A 17,681-nucleotide genomic window follows, 5' to 3' on the forward strand; every position below is an offset into this window, starting at 1 on the left:
ATCATCTGAGCCAACTCAGCATTAACTCAACCTCCAGAAATTTCTTCCAGTATCTCAGCTCCCTTAGATTTCAAGGCCTTAGTTCTGCAGCCTTTTCAAGCAGACATAGCATTTATAAAAACAATACCCACTATCATCCTTTAACCATATTCCTCCTAGTAATGTCATAAACATACACTTATGATTATCCCATTTATCCTTTGTGACTCTACACTGTGTTACATAACTTAACTCTAAAGCTCCCCCCCCCATCACATTCCTCTTAGCCAGTGCTCCCCCCCCCCGAAAATAAGGTGCTGGTGCTCACTGCCTATAAATGGTTGGAAGAGGGACAGCCAAGTGGGAAAAGGGGAGGCGCTCTGCACATGCTCAGGGAAGGAGGCAGCAGGGCTCCAGGTCCTGGCAGAGCCTTGTGCCGCATTCCCCAGTCGGCCTCTGCCAGGGTTCAAAAGCCCTCCTGTTTCAGGCTCCGGGATGCTGGCAGTGCCTCGTTCCCCATGCCCAGGACACGCTTGCCCAGCTTGGGGAATGAGACATCAGGCTTGGTCAGGATCCTGGTGCCTGCCGCCTCCTTCCATACACAGAGAGATTTTGCCATGAGGACATTTCCCCAAAAGTGTTTCCCACCCAAACCTATATTCCAAGATAGTTAACCCTCCTTGTGACAGGACTGCATTATGCACCTTCCCATCGATCTTATAACCACTGAAAAAGACACAGACAACTTAACGGAAGGCTGCAACCTTGGATTCAAGAAACATCATGGGCAGCTGCACCTTCTAGCATGGGGTGAAAATCTTATTCTTAGGGGTAAAGTGTTAGCTGCAGCATACCAGTGGTAAGAGACAAAACAACGCACCCCCTCTCTCAAACACACTCGCCAACCACATCCATTCACAAATGCAGTGCAACTGACCTGCTGAACCTCTGCTTGGCATATAGCTCTGAAAGAACCTTTGAGGCGGGGGTGGGGAGGGGAGGCTGCAGTCTCAGACAGGTTTCCTTGGGAATGTGCCCTACGCTGACTCCAACGAGACCTGCTTCCCAGCAAACATAGGAGTTGGCTACATGCCACAAATCAGACTGGATGCATGGAGTAGACTGCCTCACAATCTTCCCGGAGGAGGAACAGAGCACACATGTGCTCTCACTGCCTCCGCCAGCTTCCCACCTTCTGCAAGAGCAGCGAGTTAAGCGCCACCAGAAACAGCCGTGCTGACCCCATCAACCAAAGTGAGGGCTGGGCAGCGACAGGGGACTCTGCTTCCACTCTGTGCTCCTCTCAGTCGCTTGGCCATTGCTGCCCTGGCACACACAGCTGCTCTGCCAAGGCCAAGGAGGAAGCGAGCAGGCAGGCAGAGAGGAGAGGAGCAGAGCGTGCTCTCAGGCTTCTGGCTGCACTGGCCTCTGCCTTGGCCCTCACTTTTGTTCTTGCACACCTTCCCTTGCTGAGGGGGCAACGGCGGGACCACATGGGCAGCACGGCTGGGGCGCCACAAACTGAAGCACTGCCACCCTGCCACCTCCGGCAGGATATGAGCTCCCCCCGTTGCCACCTCATGCTCCTGCTCCGCCACCTGGGAGCACCACTGCTGCCCTGACCAGCCCTCAGGCCACCACCACCAAAATGGTGGACCACGTGGGCTTCGCAAACAGAAATCCCGGGATATTTAGGTGACACCCCCCCCCCAAGATGGCGATTTCACCCTTGGAATCTCAGACATGTCCAGGAAAAACTGGACTTATGGCAACTCTATCTTAATTGCCCCTCAATATCAGTTCCTGCTCTGGGGGGAAGGGCGGAGAATTTCAATTCTGTATTCATTTTCTTTTCACTCTGCATAGCAAATAATGTGGTTTCATTATAGCAGAGCAACATCTTCCAGTTTGGGCTCAAAATTAGGAGGACTGAGGCTCAGTTTGTTTCCTGCCAAAGCAACATAGAGGAGTTTGGGGACTGCAGAGCAGAACCTAGCCCTGGCATGCAGCCGGAATCCTGCCCTGCCTTAATACAGAGCACAACTGAAAATCCACACCAAACTGGCTGGTCCTTCAACTGCCTTCAGTGGTGGCAGCAAGCAACACAAATCAGGTCTGGGAGGAAACAGCAAAAACAATAAAATCCAATGATTTGTCAACGACATCTGGGATCTCTGAAAAAAAGATAAGCCAACAAAGCACTCATTGTGATGGCATAAAATAGGTCCACCAAAATAATTTATTTCAAAAAAGCACTCAAACCATTCAGACCCTGGCCACCTCTCTATATCTATTTCACCCTCTCTCTCTTAATTTTACAATCTAAATTTCAGTTGTCCCCATTTCCACTTCAGCTTAGAATTTTTTGAAATAAAAATGGGCATGAATTTTCATGTGCTTTTCTTCTAATATACATATTTTTGCAAGCAACTTCTCCTAATATTTTTGGACATTTTTATCGTCATCTTTTTGGATGTTTTGAACATTATTTTCATTAATATAAGTGTGGTACATTTGCAAAATTTGGAAAAGAATGAATTTCAAAGGATAGCTGTGTTTCATATTGTATAGGGACTTGGGTGGTGTGGATTATGTTGGTTCACATCAAAATGTAAATTTCTCTTTCATTCCTATTGGAGAGTTGAGGGAAAAGAAGGCAATCGTTAGGGGGACAATCAAGTGCTCTTCTCAAGTCCCATTCATTTTTCTGGGAGTCTGAGTTGGAGAACTCCTCATCAAAGAAAGGCAGAATATAAAGTTCAGGCAAAACAAACATGACTCATGATCATTGTAGGAAAAACAGCAACAGAACTTTAGGTTTTATGCATAAGAAGGACTTCAACAATTCTCTGCAGCAAAGATAAATGGGTTTCAGTTTCCATTAAGGTGAACGAGAAATAAATCCATTAAAAAAGAAGAATCAGAAGTAGCTTTGAAAAACAAGAATAGGAATTACTATTAATCATGCCCTCTCCTCAAAATCTATTTAAATTGCATCTTCAAACTGCAGTGCCCATATCACATTTTCAGATCATAATAAGAGAACAGCACCCGTGCAATAATATCAACATATTTCCAGTTTAAAAACCGCTGCACTGCACATTCATATATATCAACTATGATAAAGCTGCAACACCTGAAATTCTACTAGTCTTATCCTCTTGAGTTCAAACTGAGGGTTTTATTCATGCTCCAAATAAATCCAAGACCTGTGTGATTATAAAGCTAAAAAGGAACAAAAATGCAAGAGAGTCGTGTGTCTGCAATTCTAGAGCTCTACTGCTTGGCAAACCAGCTGTAAGCATGTGAGGGGCAGGAGAAAGCTGATCCTACCTGGTTCAGTGCAGTTTTTGTGATTTGGATGCTCTGTCTCTTCAGGGTTATCTGTAACATTCTCCTCCACTTCCAGCAGTAGCCGTCGCCCAATCCACTTGTCACTAGTTTCCAAAGCAGTGTTCAGAACATCATAACCTAGAGAGGAAAAAGTACCACGGTAAATGTAAGAGTGAGGAGCACAGCTGAACAGAGTAACACATTAATTCAATGAAGCGGGCAATAAGTTCCACCACTATGCTAGGCTTTTACTTACATGCAAGGATAAAAGTAGGTAGAAGGTGGCATGAAGGTGGCATGAAGGGGTGATCAGTGTAGACCTATGGCACCTTTCCTACAGTGACCTCACAAGTTATCACACTTATTAATCTAGATTCTTATTCTTCTGTTACAAAGGTTAGTTTTTTCAACACTGTGGGATCTCCTATGCATAGTAACTGTACATTGTGCTGGCAGTAAGGACGGGAGACAGGTGTTAGACCTGAGAAGGCGTCATGGAGCTTTCTATAGCCAAAACATGAGCCTGCCCCAGTGCAGGAACGCTGCATTGCTGATGGGATTGCCATTTTGGTATTTGGACAGAGGTTGAACTCTGGCAACATTCAGTTCCTCTTTAAACATGTACATTCTCTCCCAGGAAAGCTGCTGGTGCAATAATGCCAATATGGTTCCTAGGTAAGAATATTGGGATAGGACAAGCAGAGGTGTAAAAAATTGGTGGTGAGGGAGGTCCCTATGTTGATATCTGTGATAAGGTTAGCATTATGTGGCAAGTTTCCATATTGCCCAAGTAGGCTGGCAGACTCGAAGGTGGGCTCAAAAAGAGATGCGAGTCACAGAAACAGTGGGATGGAGGACTAAGCAAAACAACTGAGCCAGCCCCTAAAAGAGACAAATTGCGATGGCTGAGATGTACAAGGGCATCTAGTTGGGGAAACTAACAAAAATTGACAGGGAATCATACCTAATTTGAAACAAGTCAATACCACTCATCTGGCCTTTGCTCAACCAAAGACCTTTTGAATGCCCCCCCCCCCGGAAACCCATCATAGAATTATAGCATTGGAAGGGACCTCAAGGGTCATCTAGTCCAACCCCCTGCAATGCAGAAACCTCAGCCATAGCATCCAGGACAGGTGGCCATCCAGCCTCTGCTTAAAAATTTCCAGTATAGGAGAGTCCACCACCTCCCAAGGGAGTCTGTCCACTGTTCATTCAGCTAGATCTAGATATCAGGGATTGAACTGCAGGGGGTGCTTATGTACCTGAGGCAGGTGTTCTGTTATTCAGGTATATGGTCCTTCCTTACACAAGCAAAAGGACCATGAGGGTTTGACTTTCTCCTAGGTATTGACTGAGCCAATAAAACTGAAACAAAATAGCTAGAGGCTTCCTAAAGCAAAGAGCATTATAGTGGCAACTAGCTGTTTGTTGGAAGCAAATGATGGACAAAATGGAACTTGGAAAAACCCTGTTATGCTCATCTAACAAATTTGCCTATATAATGTTTTCAGGATTGCAGGAAGACTGTTTCTCAGGTTTTTTGAGGTGTAGTGATCACCTGTAGTGGACCATTCCGCTTCTGCACTGCCTTCATTCTCTGCCTTGCTTTAGAAGAAAGAGAGGCTGGGGAGCAAAACTCTGCCTTGGCAGCATCAATGCAAAGACATGGCACCTCTCCAAGGGTTTTTATTTGTGCTTGAGCTGCTCATCCTGGAAACTTGCATGCTGCTCCGATTAAGCAGAAAGTGCATGCTCATGTGCCAGTAACATCTGGCAGAGCTGAACATGCTGGGGGGGGGGAACAGTAGGGTGCCCACCATGTGCAGCACAGCCCATAGTTCAACCCTTTTTGGCAAAGTGTTAGAGGAGCTTTATGCCAAGTTTCCATTTCAAAAAACAGAGTTTTGCTCTTTCTCCCTTCAGTTAAAACACAGCAGCTCTTCCTTCCCCACACATCTGCTTCCCATAGGGCTTTCCCCCCTCTCAGCCTCTGGGGAAAACACATGACTCAGCAGCAGAGCAGCTGGACAGGTCTGGCCACACAAGCTCGGAGCAGACACATAAAGCAACTGTTTGCATCTACTTTTAACACACTGAGCAGCAGCCTGTGCTCAGAAATGCAGAATTGTTTTCTTCCCAACACCTAACTCCACACCAAGAACAACATCCACTACTAAATCTGTGTGTGTCAGGTTGCACTTAAAGGCACAGAAGTGGAATCAATAAACAAAAAGGGATGCAACCACTCCTACTCCTGCCCACCTTTTCTCTAAATGTGTACGAGTGGAATAGGGTGTGGGTTCAAGTCCTAACTCCACTCCAGACATTATAAGTAGGTGGAAACATTGTGTGTGACAATTCAGTACAGTTGCCACATTTTCACACACACACACACGCACACCCCACCACAATCACACAGAGGCACATTAAGTTACTGCTGAGAAGGCATGTACAGGAACACACTGCACAAATCAGAGATCAGCTGACTCAGAAGCTTAGTGAGCGGAGCAGGCCTGACAAAGCAGTGCCTCTGCAGATGGTTTTGCATTTACAGTGGTACCTTGGGTTAAGTACTTAATTTGTTCTGGAGGTCTGTTCTTAACCTGAAACTGTTCTTAACTTGAAGCACCACTTTATCTAAAGGGGCCTCCTGCTGCTGCCGCGCCGCCAGAGCACGATTTCTGTTCTCATCCTGAAGCAAAGTTCTTAACCCGAGGTACTATTTCTGGGTTAGCGGAGTCTGTAACCTGAAGAGTCTGTAACCTGAAGCGTATGTAACCCGAGGTACCACTGTAATACATAAATGTCACTGTGCGCTGCTGACAGGGAGGAGAAAACGAGAGTCATGGGTCTCTGGTCAGCCATTCCTCATTGGGCAGCAGCAGTTGTAGCTTTTCTTGCACTACAGCAGGCATGTCCAACTCCCAAGAGACTGTGATCTACTCCCACTAAAAAAACACCTGGAAGTGAACTACGCACTGGATTGACCAAAGTTATTCAGCTTTAGGGGGGCATAGATCAGGATCACACGATTGACCAGGATCGACCAGGGACGCCCCGTGATTGACTGGTAGATCGCCATCGACCTGTTGGACCTGCCTGCACTACAGCTTCTGAGCCATGGCACCATCAAACAACAGGAGTGTCTGCAACCTGGCCAAGGCCACAGCCGTTCTAAACTCATTCCAGATTTCACCAACAGTGATCAGTCCACCAAGAACTCTAATGTTACACTTTTTAACTTTGCTATCTATCATGTAATCTCCCAGAATATTTTTTAAAATGTACGCCTGGGGCCCAAAGCCTATGTTTTTGGCTGTCCAATCCTTGGGGACCACAAATACTGCCAGGCATATAAACAACTAGCTGTGAATAATAATAATAGCTATCAGGAGTGCAATATCTCAAAGACCACCTTTCCCCATATGAACTGACCCAGACCCTGCGATCATCGTCTGAGGCCCTCCATGCGAGGGCTGGAGGGGGGCAACATGAGAGCAGGCCTTTTGTGTGGGGACTCCCTGCTTGTGGAGTGCTCTCCCCAGGGAGGGTCTCCTGGCCTCTTCATTAGATCTCTTTAGGGGCCAGGCAAAAACATTGCTCTGCTCCTAGGCCTTGGGATAATTGCACAATATATGGCCTTTTAACAGGGAGGGGAGTATATTTTTTGTTTGTTATTATGGTATGTACAGTGGTGCCCCGCAAGACGAATGCCTCGCAAGACGGAAAACTCGCTAGACAAAAGAGTTTTCCGTTTTGGAGGTGCTTCGCAAAACGAATCTCCTATGGGCTTGCTTCGCAAGACGACAATGTCTTGCGAGTTCCTGCTGGTTCCCCCCCCCCTTTTCTAAGCCGCTAAGCCGCTTATCAGCTGATCCGATCAGCAGATAAGCCGCTAAAAGCCGCTAATAGTGCTAATAGCGCTAATCTGCTAATCCTTCAATGGGCTTGCTTCGCAAGACGAAAAAACCGCTAGACTAAGAGAATCACAGAACGGATTCTTTTCGTCTTGTGAGGCACCACTGTATTTTTGTGTTTTTATATTGTAAACCACCCTGTGATATTCAGATGAAGGGCAGTACAGAAATTTAAATAAGAATAAGAATCATGGTCAGGAGTTTTCATACCAAACAAGAAAAACAAGAAGCCCTCAGAGTTGTTGTTGTTGTTGTTTAACAGCCTGAGCATACTGCAAGAAATAAGCACAGCACTTCAGTTTGTGTTCCTCCTGGGCAGTACAGTCGCCTGGAACCCAGCTGGAAGGCAACAGGGCAGAGCGGTTACCTCTTACGGAAGGCCACATTAAGCAGCAGAACTCAGATCAACTTGTGCCTCTTTTCTGCAGGTTTGCACCTGCCATTCTGATGAGTGTCAGTGATTACTCAGGAGATTCCTTTTCGAAAGTGACCTCAGGGAAGTCAAACGTGAAGCAAAGGAATTCTGAAGTGGCAGGTCATAACAAAATGCATACGGTCGGGACTTGCCAGAGAACGATTCTGAATGCCAGGGACAAGGGTGACTTTGAGAATATTAGAGTATTCTTTAACTTCTGACTAATTACAGATTATGCTACACACATCTTGGAGAAGTACGGAGCAAAGCTGACTTTCAAAAGAATGTCCCTTCCAAACAAGCTTCAGTTGCAGCAAGCCCTGTTTAGCAAACGACAACTGGGACCTGCAACATGACCACACCACAGGACCCTGAAAGGAAACCAAAGGGTTAAAAAGGCACAGTCCTAATTCCAACAGGCACAGTCCTAATTCCAACAGGACTCCTCTTTTGCCTTGACACAGCACAATCGCATGTCACATAGCGGAAGGTGTTATGCAGTGATTTTTCTGGGGGGGGGGACACAGGGGTATGCGTACCCCTAAACACGGCCTCTCTGTGGGTGGGTTCCTTTCCCCCCCCCTTAGCACATCATATTTAGTTGGGGATTCTGGCTGGGCTTTGGGAGAGGGGGGCAGGGGGCACTGGCACCAAGTGGAACAGACGTGCCGTCCCCACCTCCCTCTCCTCAGTAGCTCTGAGCGGAGTGACTGAGGGGCAGGGGCAGGGGCGGAGGAAGGGGCGGTGGGGCGGTCCACCACGTGTGTCACCACTGAGGGGGATGACAAAATGCTGGGCGGCACTCACCGCAGGGCCTGCAGCACGCGCACAGGCTCCGTGCTGCCCAAACAGCTGCAGGGCGGCTGAGTGGGAGGAGGCAGGCAGACTTTTCAGAGGCTCTATGGAGCGTCCTGCCCGGCTTGCCCCTGGCGCCTGATCGGCTTGCTCCACCGCTGCTGAGGGGACGCTGCCAGGCGCGTCCTGTCTCTCCGTGCCCCCCCCACAACTTTTCCCTAAGCGGGTGGGCACATAAGGCTGAATGGAAGCAGCCTGGAGGCTGGGCAGCCTCTCGGCGGCTCATGACAGGTGTCCCCGAGGTGGAAGATGTTGAGCCGAGGCTCTGTGAGAGGGCGCGAGGGATGCATGGCGGTGCCTGTGCATGCGACTCTCCTCTCTCCCCCCACCGCCCCTCACGAACATGGAGTCCCCAGCACACCTTGATGCTACTGTTGCTGCTGCTGTTCGGATGAAGGTGGCTTCTTCTTAACGCTGAGCTGCTGAGAGACCACAGTCTCCCGCCCTCTTTTTTTTGGTGGGATGCTGAGCTAAATGCAGTGCTTTTTTCCATTTACTGTATTTATTTTTGCTGATTTGATCTATAAAATGGTGATTTTCTTGAGTCAAAATGAGAGGACCCCTAAACATTTTTTAAGGAGAAAAAAGCACTGGTGTTATGTATACACTAATGGTGAATTAATTGTGCAACTATGGATCCTTATGTAGCCAAAATGCCACCATCCACACACAAGAGGGAGGTCTCAGCACATTTAGAGGAACCCCAAGGTTTGAAGAAGTATACAAAATAATGGGGGGGGCTTAAAAGGGGAGGGGAGGACTCACGCATCAGTCAGCATCTCACGCACATTGAGCATGCTTCGTCCTCATTCACTTGTGTTGTGAATGTGCGTGAAATGCTGACTGATGGTGGGAGAAGGGAGAAAAATGGGAAAACGGGGAAGGAAAATGGATAAAAAGACATAGCTGCTTGACTGGAATCCCGAACCCTTTCTCTATGATCCTAATGAAAATCCCCTCATCCAAACTGCTATTTGGTATAGGAGGGAAAACTCACTATAGGGAGGGATCTGAAGCCATTTGCACTGCGAAATTATCAGTTGCATCAACATTTCTGATGTTGTTGAGAATAATCTAGTATTAGGGTTGCCATATTTTGAAGAGCAAAAAAGAGGACATATTTGCCGACTTCTACTTTTAACTATGGATCACTATGATGACTCTACCCATGAGAAAAAGGACATGTCCTGGGAAAAGAAAACACATGTCAACCCTAATTTTCTAGTTTAGTATGTTTATTTTACTTGTATTTAGTAAACATAGAAAAATACCCCACCCCATGTTAATTTTTTGGTCCCAATAGACCTCAAGTATTTGACCTGAAATATTTGAGGCCCGCTTAATATGGTTTAAATGTTATATTATGGAGAAACATTTTATTAAAATATTTGTAAACATTTAAAGGCAATAGCATGAACTTCTCTTGCAATGTTTAAATTTAAGTGGAGGGAAACCCCCAAAGTACTGAAGGCTGTTGGCACGCTTAATAAATTTTAGCATCCTGGAGAACTGTGCGTGGTAGGCTGACTCACAGGTCTGTCAGGGATAATCACCTGAAAAACATTAATTACAACTTTGAAACTGCCAAGCTTGCCCAATATTGCCTTTGGCACTTGGCATCCATTCATTGCTACTAATGAACTTAGGAAATGGAAAACGTTCGGTGGAAAAATAAAGCATTGGAAAAATTTCCGCCCCACTCCCTCATCCCTGCCATCAAGATGTTCTTCCTCATGTCTGCTCCAAATTCCTTTTCATGTAATTTGAACCAACTGGCTTGAGTCCTGCCCTTTGGAGCAATAGCAAACAAATTTATTCTGTTTTCTGTGTAATATTTGTTATAAAAATGAGATCATAATGCCATGCAAATACCCCCCTGGGACTGAGCAGGGTGGTGGGGCCACCACACCGGCAGCCCCACCACACAAATGGTAGGCAGGATGGGCAGAGAGAATGCTGTGCCAGCCGTAAGCTACGCAGCAAGAGGGCCTGGACTGGCCCTGCCCCCATACCATCACACAATAGCAGTGGAACCAATGCGGGATCCAACTGATCCCAGGCCCGCTCAGCCCCTCCGTGCCCTCAGAATGTCCTGTTTCATGGCTACAAATCCAACAGTAGCTTCATCTCACCCAACAACAAGAATACTGTGGATTATGCAGCTAAAGTGGATCTGGGGCTCTTGTGCAAAAAACCCCTATTTTTAAAAAATGCCCAGAATTTTTGCAGTAAGGCAAGATATGGGAAAGTGCACTGGAAAGCATTGGCATCACCCTGACCAGTAAGTAGTTGCCTAGATCCTGTTTCCCCCCTTCTTAAAGATGGATTCAACATTTGCCTCTGTCCAGTCTAACAGCACTTCACCTGTTCTCCAAGAATTTTCAAAAATCATAAACGGTCTCTGAGATTACATCTGCAACTTCCTTTAGTACCCTAACGTACAACTTATCTGGCCCTTAAAACCTGAATTCCTTGAGAGTAATAAGGTGCTCCCATACTAACTTCTTATCTATATTTGGCTGCAACTCTGTTCAACTTGGAAATGCACATGTTGAGGCTCCAGCACTCTCCCGTCACGAGGAAACTGTTTCCTTAAAAGGCTACCCAAGGGCGCACATGAGAGTAGGAAGCATGAAACAACTGTCTTCATCTGGTGGAAAAACCATTTAGCCCAAACAATATTGTGCAGTGACATTAACTTGTGCTATTCCAGAATCTGCCCAAACAAACTTACCGCACACATTGAAAAGAACATGCAGGAAAGAAGAAGCCCCTGCTAGCACAGGGCACATTGAACACTGGCCAGTCAAATGGTACAAAAGAATGATGTGTTACTGCACCATTGCAGAATCACTGCAAGTTTCAACGAAGGATTGTCAAGTGTTGGCAGGATCCCTGGCTCTCCTTTGCCACCACCGAGGTTCTATGGAAACTGTGGAACTAGGCGGACAAGACACAGACATACCTTTTCAGGAGTCATGCACAGTTTAACATCTATTCTCGTCTGCACTTTTCTTCCTTTGAGGGCAGCGGCAAAGGGAAGCACTTTCACAAAACTTAGGGCAACAACAACTAGATGTACAAACAGTAGTAATGGAGAAATCTCTCCATTTTGGTTCTCTCAATTCCAATCCGAAATTCAGTTCGCCACAGTGCTGCAACAATGAAAATTCTTCAACATTTTAGTGTAAATTTTTCCTAAGGAATACATCTGTGTGCAGTTTTGGCTAGCATAAACACTTTTCAGGTAATTCTCCCTAATAGAATCCATTTTTGTATGTTATTTTCACCAAAATATTAATTTTTATGCACACTTTCTCCCAATCGATGCATTTTTATTCAAGTTGGAGAACTGCATTACAAATTTCAGATGTGTGAATTTTGAAGGCTGGTTCTATGCTTCACTTCTCATATTGTTTGGGAAAGTGAGAAATTGACAGATTAACTTTTAAGTGCAGACTGAATTTAATGTCTCCTTAACAACCAAGGAGAGGGTATTTACTACTTTGGGCAAAATATAGGGGTGCTGTAGGTTTGAATGAACAAAACTAGCATGCCAAGGATAAGGGTTTAGCCTCGTTTCCCCCTTGTCATACCACTATTATATATGCAGAAAGGAGGATTCTGTGCCATCATTTACACTCCCTCATTTTCACTCCCTCACATCTATGGAATTTGGAACATTCTTCTGGGAAAGGTAAGACATTGCGAAAGACTGGAGCTTCCTGTTGTGTTCCATGGTACATAGTTTCAGAGGGTCATCCAAGATCAGAATTGCACAACAATTTCACTTTATCTTTTATCATCATCATCATCATCATTATTAAAAATTATTTTTTTAAAAAAACAAAGATAAAACCACATACAATCAGAGAATCATCTCCGAATATTCCACAGAGCTTTGACAAAGTTTGTTTCTTTAAAAACTGTCTCACAATGAATGGAAGATTTCAAAAATGGGTTGTTTCATACGCATGCATAATGGAGATTAGGAATGGAAGGAATGGAAGGAAATCAGAAGAAACCTCAGAAAGCATCTAGGTCAAAGTTTAAAGCAAGGTGAATGTCTAGCTCAATAGGCAAACGCAAGCATGAATTTTATTCTTCCCTCTGAATTTTCCTTTCAGATACTGAGATGGCTTTTTTGTAGTGTCTAGGTATCGGCTTTAACTATCAGAGGCATATAAGTGCTTCTTTAAATGTGTGGGGACTGGAAGATGGGGGTGCTACTGCTCTCAGTTGGGAGAGTTGGAGCGTGAGCATTCTGCTATGTCAATGCGTTCCCAAATACTCTTCAAAGGCTACTCTGTGTTGAATGAATTGCTGGAGTCTAATCAATGCTCCCAAAAATAAAAATAAGAATCTACAGCCTTAAATGTATGCAAATACTTCACAGAAACAGAAATGTGAAATGTGCAGCTCCTTCAATCAGATTAATTGACGTTAGTGGGAGGAGAGAAAATCAGGAATAAAACAGGCTGCACAACTTTAGAGCGTTTACAGCAACAAAACAGAGTTGTGGCAGATTTTTCTCCTCTGATGTTTCTTCCCACATTTGCAATATAAACGACAGATGCTCACTCCAGCAAATCAAACCCTGGTTCAGACATCCATCTTCCTCCTGCCTCGGGAAGGCAGTCTGCCTTTCAAAGACTGTTTTAAAGCACCACATATACATTTTTGCATTCATTCACTCCATTTTAAAGGCACAATACAATTGGAGTTGCAAAACTACAGTAAGGATGCTGGGAGTGAATTCGTGAAGTCACAAGGGGCTGTCTATTAGCACTATACCCTTCCAATGTCTTATTTTGAGAACTTCCAAATGGTGTTTCCCAAGTTCAACTCTTGGAGAAAATAGTCACACACTTTGGGTATTATGCACTTTTCCTCCTTTTTCTTTTCTTTCACAACCAGGGGCCCCACACAGTGTCTCTGAAGACTGGAGAAATGGCAAAAGGGAAGGGAAGAAGAGCCAGTGTGGTGTAATAATAATAATAATAATAATAATAATAATAATAATAATAATAATAGGGTGCCATATGCTCAGATTTCCCCAGACACGCCCAGGATTCCAAAGGTGAAAGCATCATCCAGGCAGATTTTTTATATTTTGAAAAATGTCTGTGGTTTTTCTTTTGCATGCACTGAGGGACTGGGTGATCAATCCGTCCATCTGTCTGGCTGGCCAGCTGAGCGGCTCCCGCTTCTCCCTCTCCCAAGTTAAGAGCCGCATGAGGCCTCCCTCTTCCTCCTCCCTTCAGGCCCAGGCCTGGCGGGAGCCCCCATAGGCCATGCCACCACCGTGGGGCCACCGTGGAGGAGGCGGCGCCCAGGCAGGCAGACAAAGCTGAGGCCTGAGTGAGCGGGCAAGCAGTCTGGGCGGAAGATGGTGGCCTCCGGGGGAGAATCTTAACCCAACCCCCCTCCCCAAGATTACCACTGCCCCGCTGCCCGCTTGCCAACCCCACTACCGCTGATTGCCCAGTGGCCCTGCCGCCACCGCTCACCCGCTCACCCGCTCACCTGCACACTTGGCCACCGCCGCCACCGATCACCCAATCACTCACCCGCCGCTGATCACCCACTCGCCCTGCCAACACTGCCATAGATCGCCTGATCGCCCACTGCCACCGATTGTCCAATCACTCAGCCCCCACCGATCACCTGATCACCCCAATTGCCACCAATCGCTACCACTGCCAATCACCCGAACACCCTGCTGCCGCTGCCACCAATCACCCGACCACCACCACCCACTGTCTGCCCTCTTTTTTCGATCTTCCAAATATGGTAACCCTAAATAATAATAATAATAGTTAGAGTGTGTTGACCAGTGTTCAAATCCCCGCTCCGCCATGAATCTCACTGGGTGACCTTGGCCCAGTCACCATCTCTTAGCCTAACCTAATTCACAGGGTTGTTGTGAGCACAAAATGGGGAGGAGGAGAACTATGTACACCACTTTGAGGTCCATGGAAGAATTTTGACAGTTTTGGTTTCTGTCAGTTTCTCATTTTTCCAGTCTTAAATTCAGATGGCCTTGCTCTTTTTTTTTAAGAGTCTGCATGAAAATATATATATTTCTCCTACTGTTTGCATTTTTGTATACAATCTTGCCTCATTTAACATTTCTCTAATATTTGGTATATGTACACTTTTGTGTGCACCTAATATACACATTTTTGTGTATACTTTTGGCTAGAGAACTCCACCAATGATTTCAAAGGACAGCTGTGTTTTGGTCTGCATATTAGTTCAGTTAGAGTGAATTAGGTACGTCTGCATTAAAATGTTAAGTGAACAAAATTATTCACCGTTCCCAATACACATACATACAGCTGCTTATGTACATACATATTTATAACCACATGGCCATCTAATTTTCTTTCTAAATGTATTAACTGAATGCCTAAAGAATGTGATGTATGAAGTGGTCCTGGAGTTTCCAACTTTCTGCTTTCAAAAATTGTAGCATGGAGAGCAAAATACTTCTGAGTACATATAACCTAGATTGGCCAAGAAAGCTGTGTGCCAGGATGTTTCTTGCGCGCGCACACACACACACACACAGAGAGAGAGAGAGAGAGAGAGAGAGAGAGAGAGAGAGCAATTTAATATTTTTTAAATGCCAAGGCAATGTACAGTCTAAAAAAACAAAAAATAAATCTTTAAAACTTTAAAACAAAAACACAACACAAAACCAATAAAACAGCAGTATAAAAAGGTCATAAAAGTGTATAAAAGCTAAGAGAACAGAACTTCAGAGAACTCCAAACATGTAAAGTGGGGACCTATCTTATGTGTCATGGAAAGCCTGGCCAAAAAGAGAATTTTTCCCAAGACATCTTGAAGCAACTGATGGTTGCTGCATCATGTATATCAGGGAGAAGGGCATTCCACAGCACAAGGAAAAAATGCCTCTTTTGGGGTCAACACCCTTTAGTATCCTGTAGGGTGAGTTGACATGAGTAGAACCTCCCCAGATGACCTAAACAACCTTGCAAGGCTATACTGTATCACAACTATGTATATTAGCTTTCTTTCAGCTTAATGAGCTGTCCCACTAGGAACAAACCTGGCATGTTCACCTCTGCTATATCAGTCACCACTGTCCATGCACTGCGCCATTTAATTCTCTTTCACTCAAGTTACTCATTTTCATAGCAGCTTTCTGCTGTCATCTGAAACAAGGGGACTAAACTCCTCCTCCTTGAGGCAAGGGGAGATTACTGATTTAAATATCAGTGTCTTGAGTATTTTTAGCTTTTACTGTTTCACCATTTCATCACTGCTTGGGGGAATCATAACTCTTTCATCAGAACACTCACTTCCTTAACAATTTACCTCTTACAAATGCAAAATCTAAACTGTTGTTGATATTCCTGGGTTTTGGCAGCTTCCAAGAGTCAAGCTGAGTTTTGCCTTTGCCTCTCACAATTCACTGCAGCAATTTCAAGAGGGATGCCTTGCCTTGTGTTTGAAGGTGCCCTCTGACTGAAGGGCTTAAATTCAGTCTAAAGATAAAGAACCAAAAGAAAGGGAAGCAGAGAGTCCCTCAAACTTGCCCATCAACATGGGACACCTAGACAGCACACTGAGCAGGTTCACACATACTGTAATCTGGTCACACTCTTCCTCACTATGCTGAGATACACTGCATTTCTCCTTAAGTGATCACTATTTCTAAATTTGCATATATACATCTACTTTAGCATATACAAATTTCATGCAAATCTGTGTTCTCTTTTGTCCCCTCCCCCTTTGGCGATGCATGCATATTTATAGCAATGTATAAACCAAGGGAGGGGGAAAGGTAGACTGAACTGGCCAGGAAAAACTATTCATTGTGCAGAACATCTGCCTGCCTGCCTATTATTGGTAACAGAGTCTCCGGCACTGCAAAAAGCCTACAAGCTGAAACAGACGGTGGAGAAATAAAGGGAGGGAGGAGGATGAAATTTGGGAAATGTCATGTGTCAAAAGCTTGGTTACATGTGGTAATGAGTACTAAGAGGATAAGTGAAAGGCCATGCAGAAAAAGGTAAGTTTTAAAGAAGAATTTGAAGGGGGGAGAGAGGTGGCATCACAAACATGTTCCGAGAGGCATTGGGCATATGGGGAAAATGAGTGGAGGTGCATAAAGGAGTTGGAGACTTTCATTCAGCTGAGAATGGCAGAGTTGGGGTGGCAGAGGTCACAAGCAGCTGTGGAAGAGAGGGGGCTGAGCTTAGTGGCAGAGCACACTCTGTGGATGGAGAAGGCCCAGGGTTCAGTTCCTGGTTTCTTCAGGTAAAAATGGGGGAAATCAGGCAGTAGATGATGGCAAAGACTGCTCTGCGCCTGAGATCTTGGAGAGCTGAAGCCACTCACAGCAGACGATCCAGGACTTGGTGGACAAAACAACTAACATTTCTACTACACAACATAAAACAGGAGCCAAAGGAGTGAGTTGGGGTGGGGAGACATGAAAGATGTGGATAGTTTTAGCAGGAAGGAGAAGACAATTGGCTTGGTTCTGGCAGGGGATGGGGAGCCAGTGAAGGAACCTAAAAGAGGTCACATGGCCAGAGGGACGGGAGAGAGGGGTGATTTGGGAAAACCAAGGCATGAAAGAAAAGAGTCAGGCAGATTAAGGTTCTAGCAGTCAAGGTGCAGATGACCACCTGAGGACGAACCAATTTTAGCCAAGAAGGAATGGGTGGGAGTTTTGCAAGGTTGTAGAGGGAGAAGCAGCATGACTTGGCAGCAGATTGAATGTGGGAAGCAAACAAGAGAGAAGAGTCAAGGGATAGCAGCTAAGCCAGCATGCTTGACAAACAGATGTGAAGGATGGTACTACTGACAATACTGAGAGGAGTTAGAAAGCCATTTTAGGAGGCAAGATAAATAGTTTTATCTTCAACATGTTGAGATGACAATGAGATGTCCAAGTGGATATATCTAACAGACAACACAAATTTGAATCCTACGCTGCCTCAAGCTTATGCCCTCCAGCAACTCTTGTGACCTGAATATAAGGGCATGGATTAAATTAACAAAGGACCCATATTACAGCTACAAGCTCTTTAACTTCTCCCTTGATACCTGATGGTATGGCATGTTACAGGTTTTTAAAACCTATTTATATAGCCCACAAATCCCAAACATATGTTTTTACATTTTTGCCACCGTAATTT

General features: G+C 45.2%; 1 protein-coding gene across 1 annotated transcript in view; it reads right to left on the minus strand.

Annotated features, from left to right (window-relative positions):
- SLC24A3 (solute carrier family 24 member 3) overlaps positions 1 to 17,681 on the minus strand; it is a gene marked incomplete at its 5' end in the record, with an annotated part of 155,135 nt that overhangs the window by 123,959 nt on the left and 13,495 nt on the right. The window contains one exon of the mRNA XM_082234402.1: positions 3,313 to 3,450. Within this exon, the coding sequence (XP_082090528.1) occupies positions 3,313 to 3,450 (138 nt within the window). The remainder of the gene's footprint in view (positions 1 to 3,312; positions 3,451 to 17,681) is intronic.

The sequence above is a fragment of the Podarcis vaucheri genome (genome assembly GCF_965113315.1).
Source record: "Podarcis vaucheri genome assembly, chromosome: 8".
Lineage (NCBI taxonomy): Eukaryota > Metazoa > Chordata > Lepidosauria > Squamata > Lacertidae > Podarcis > Podarcis vaucheri.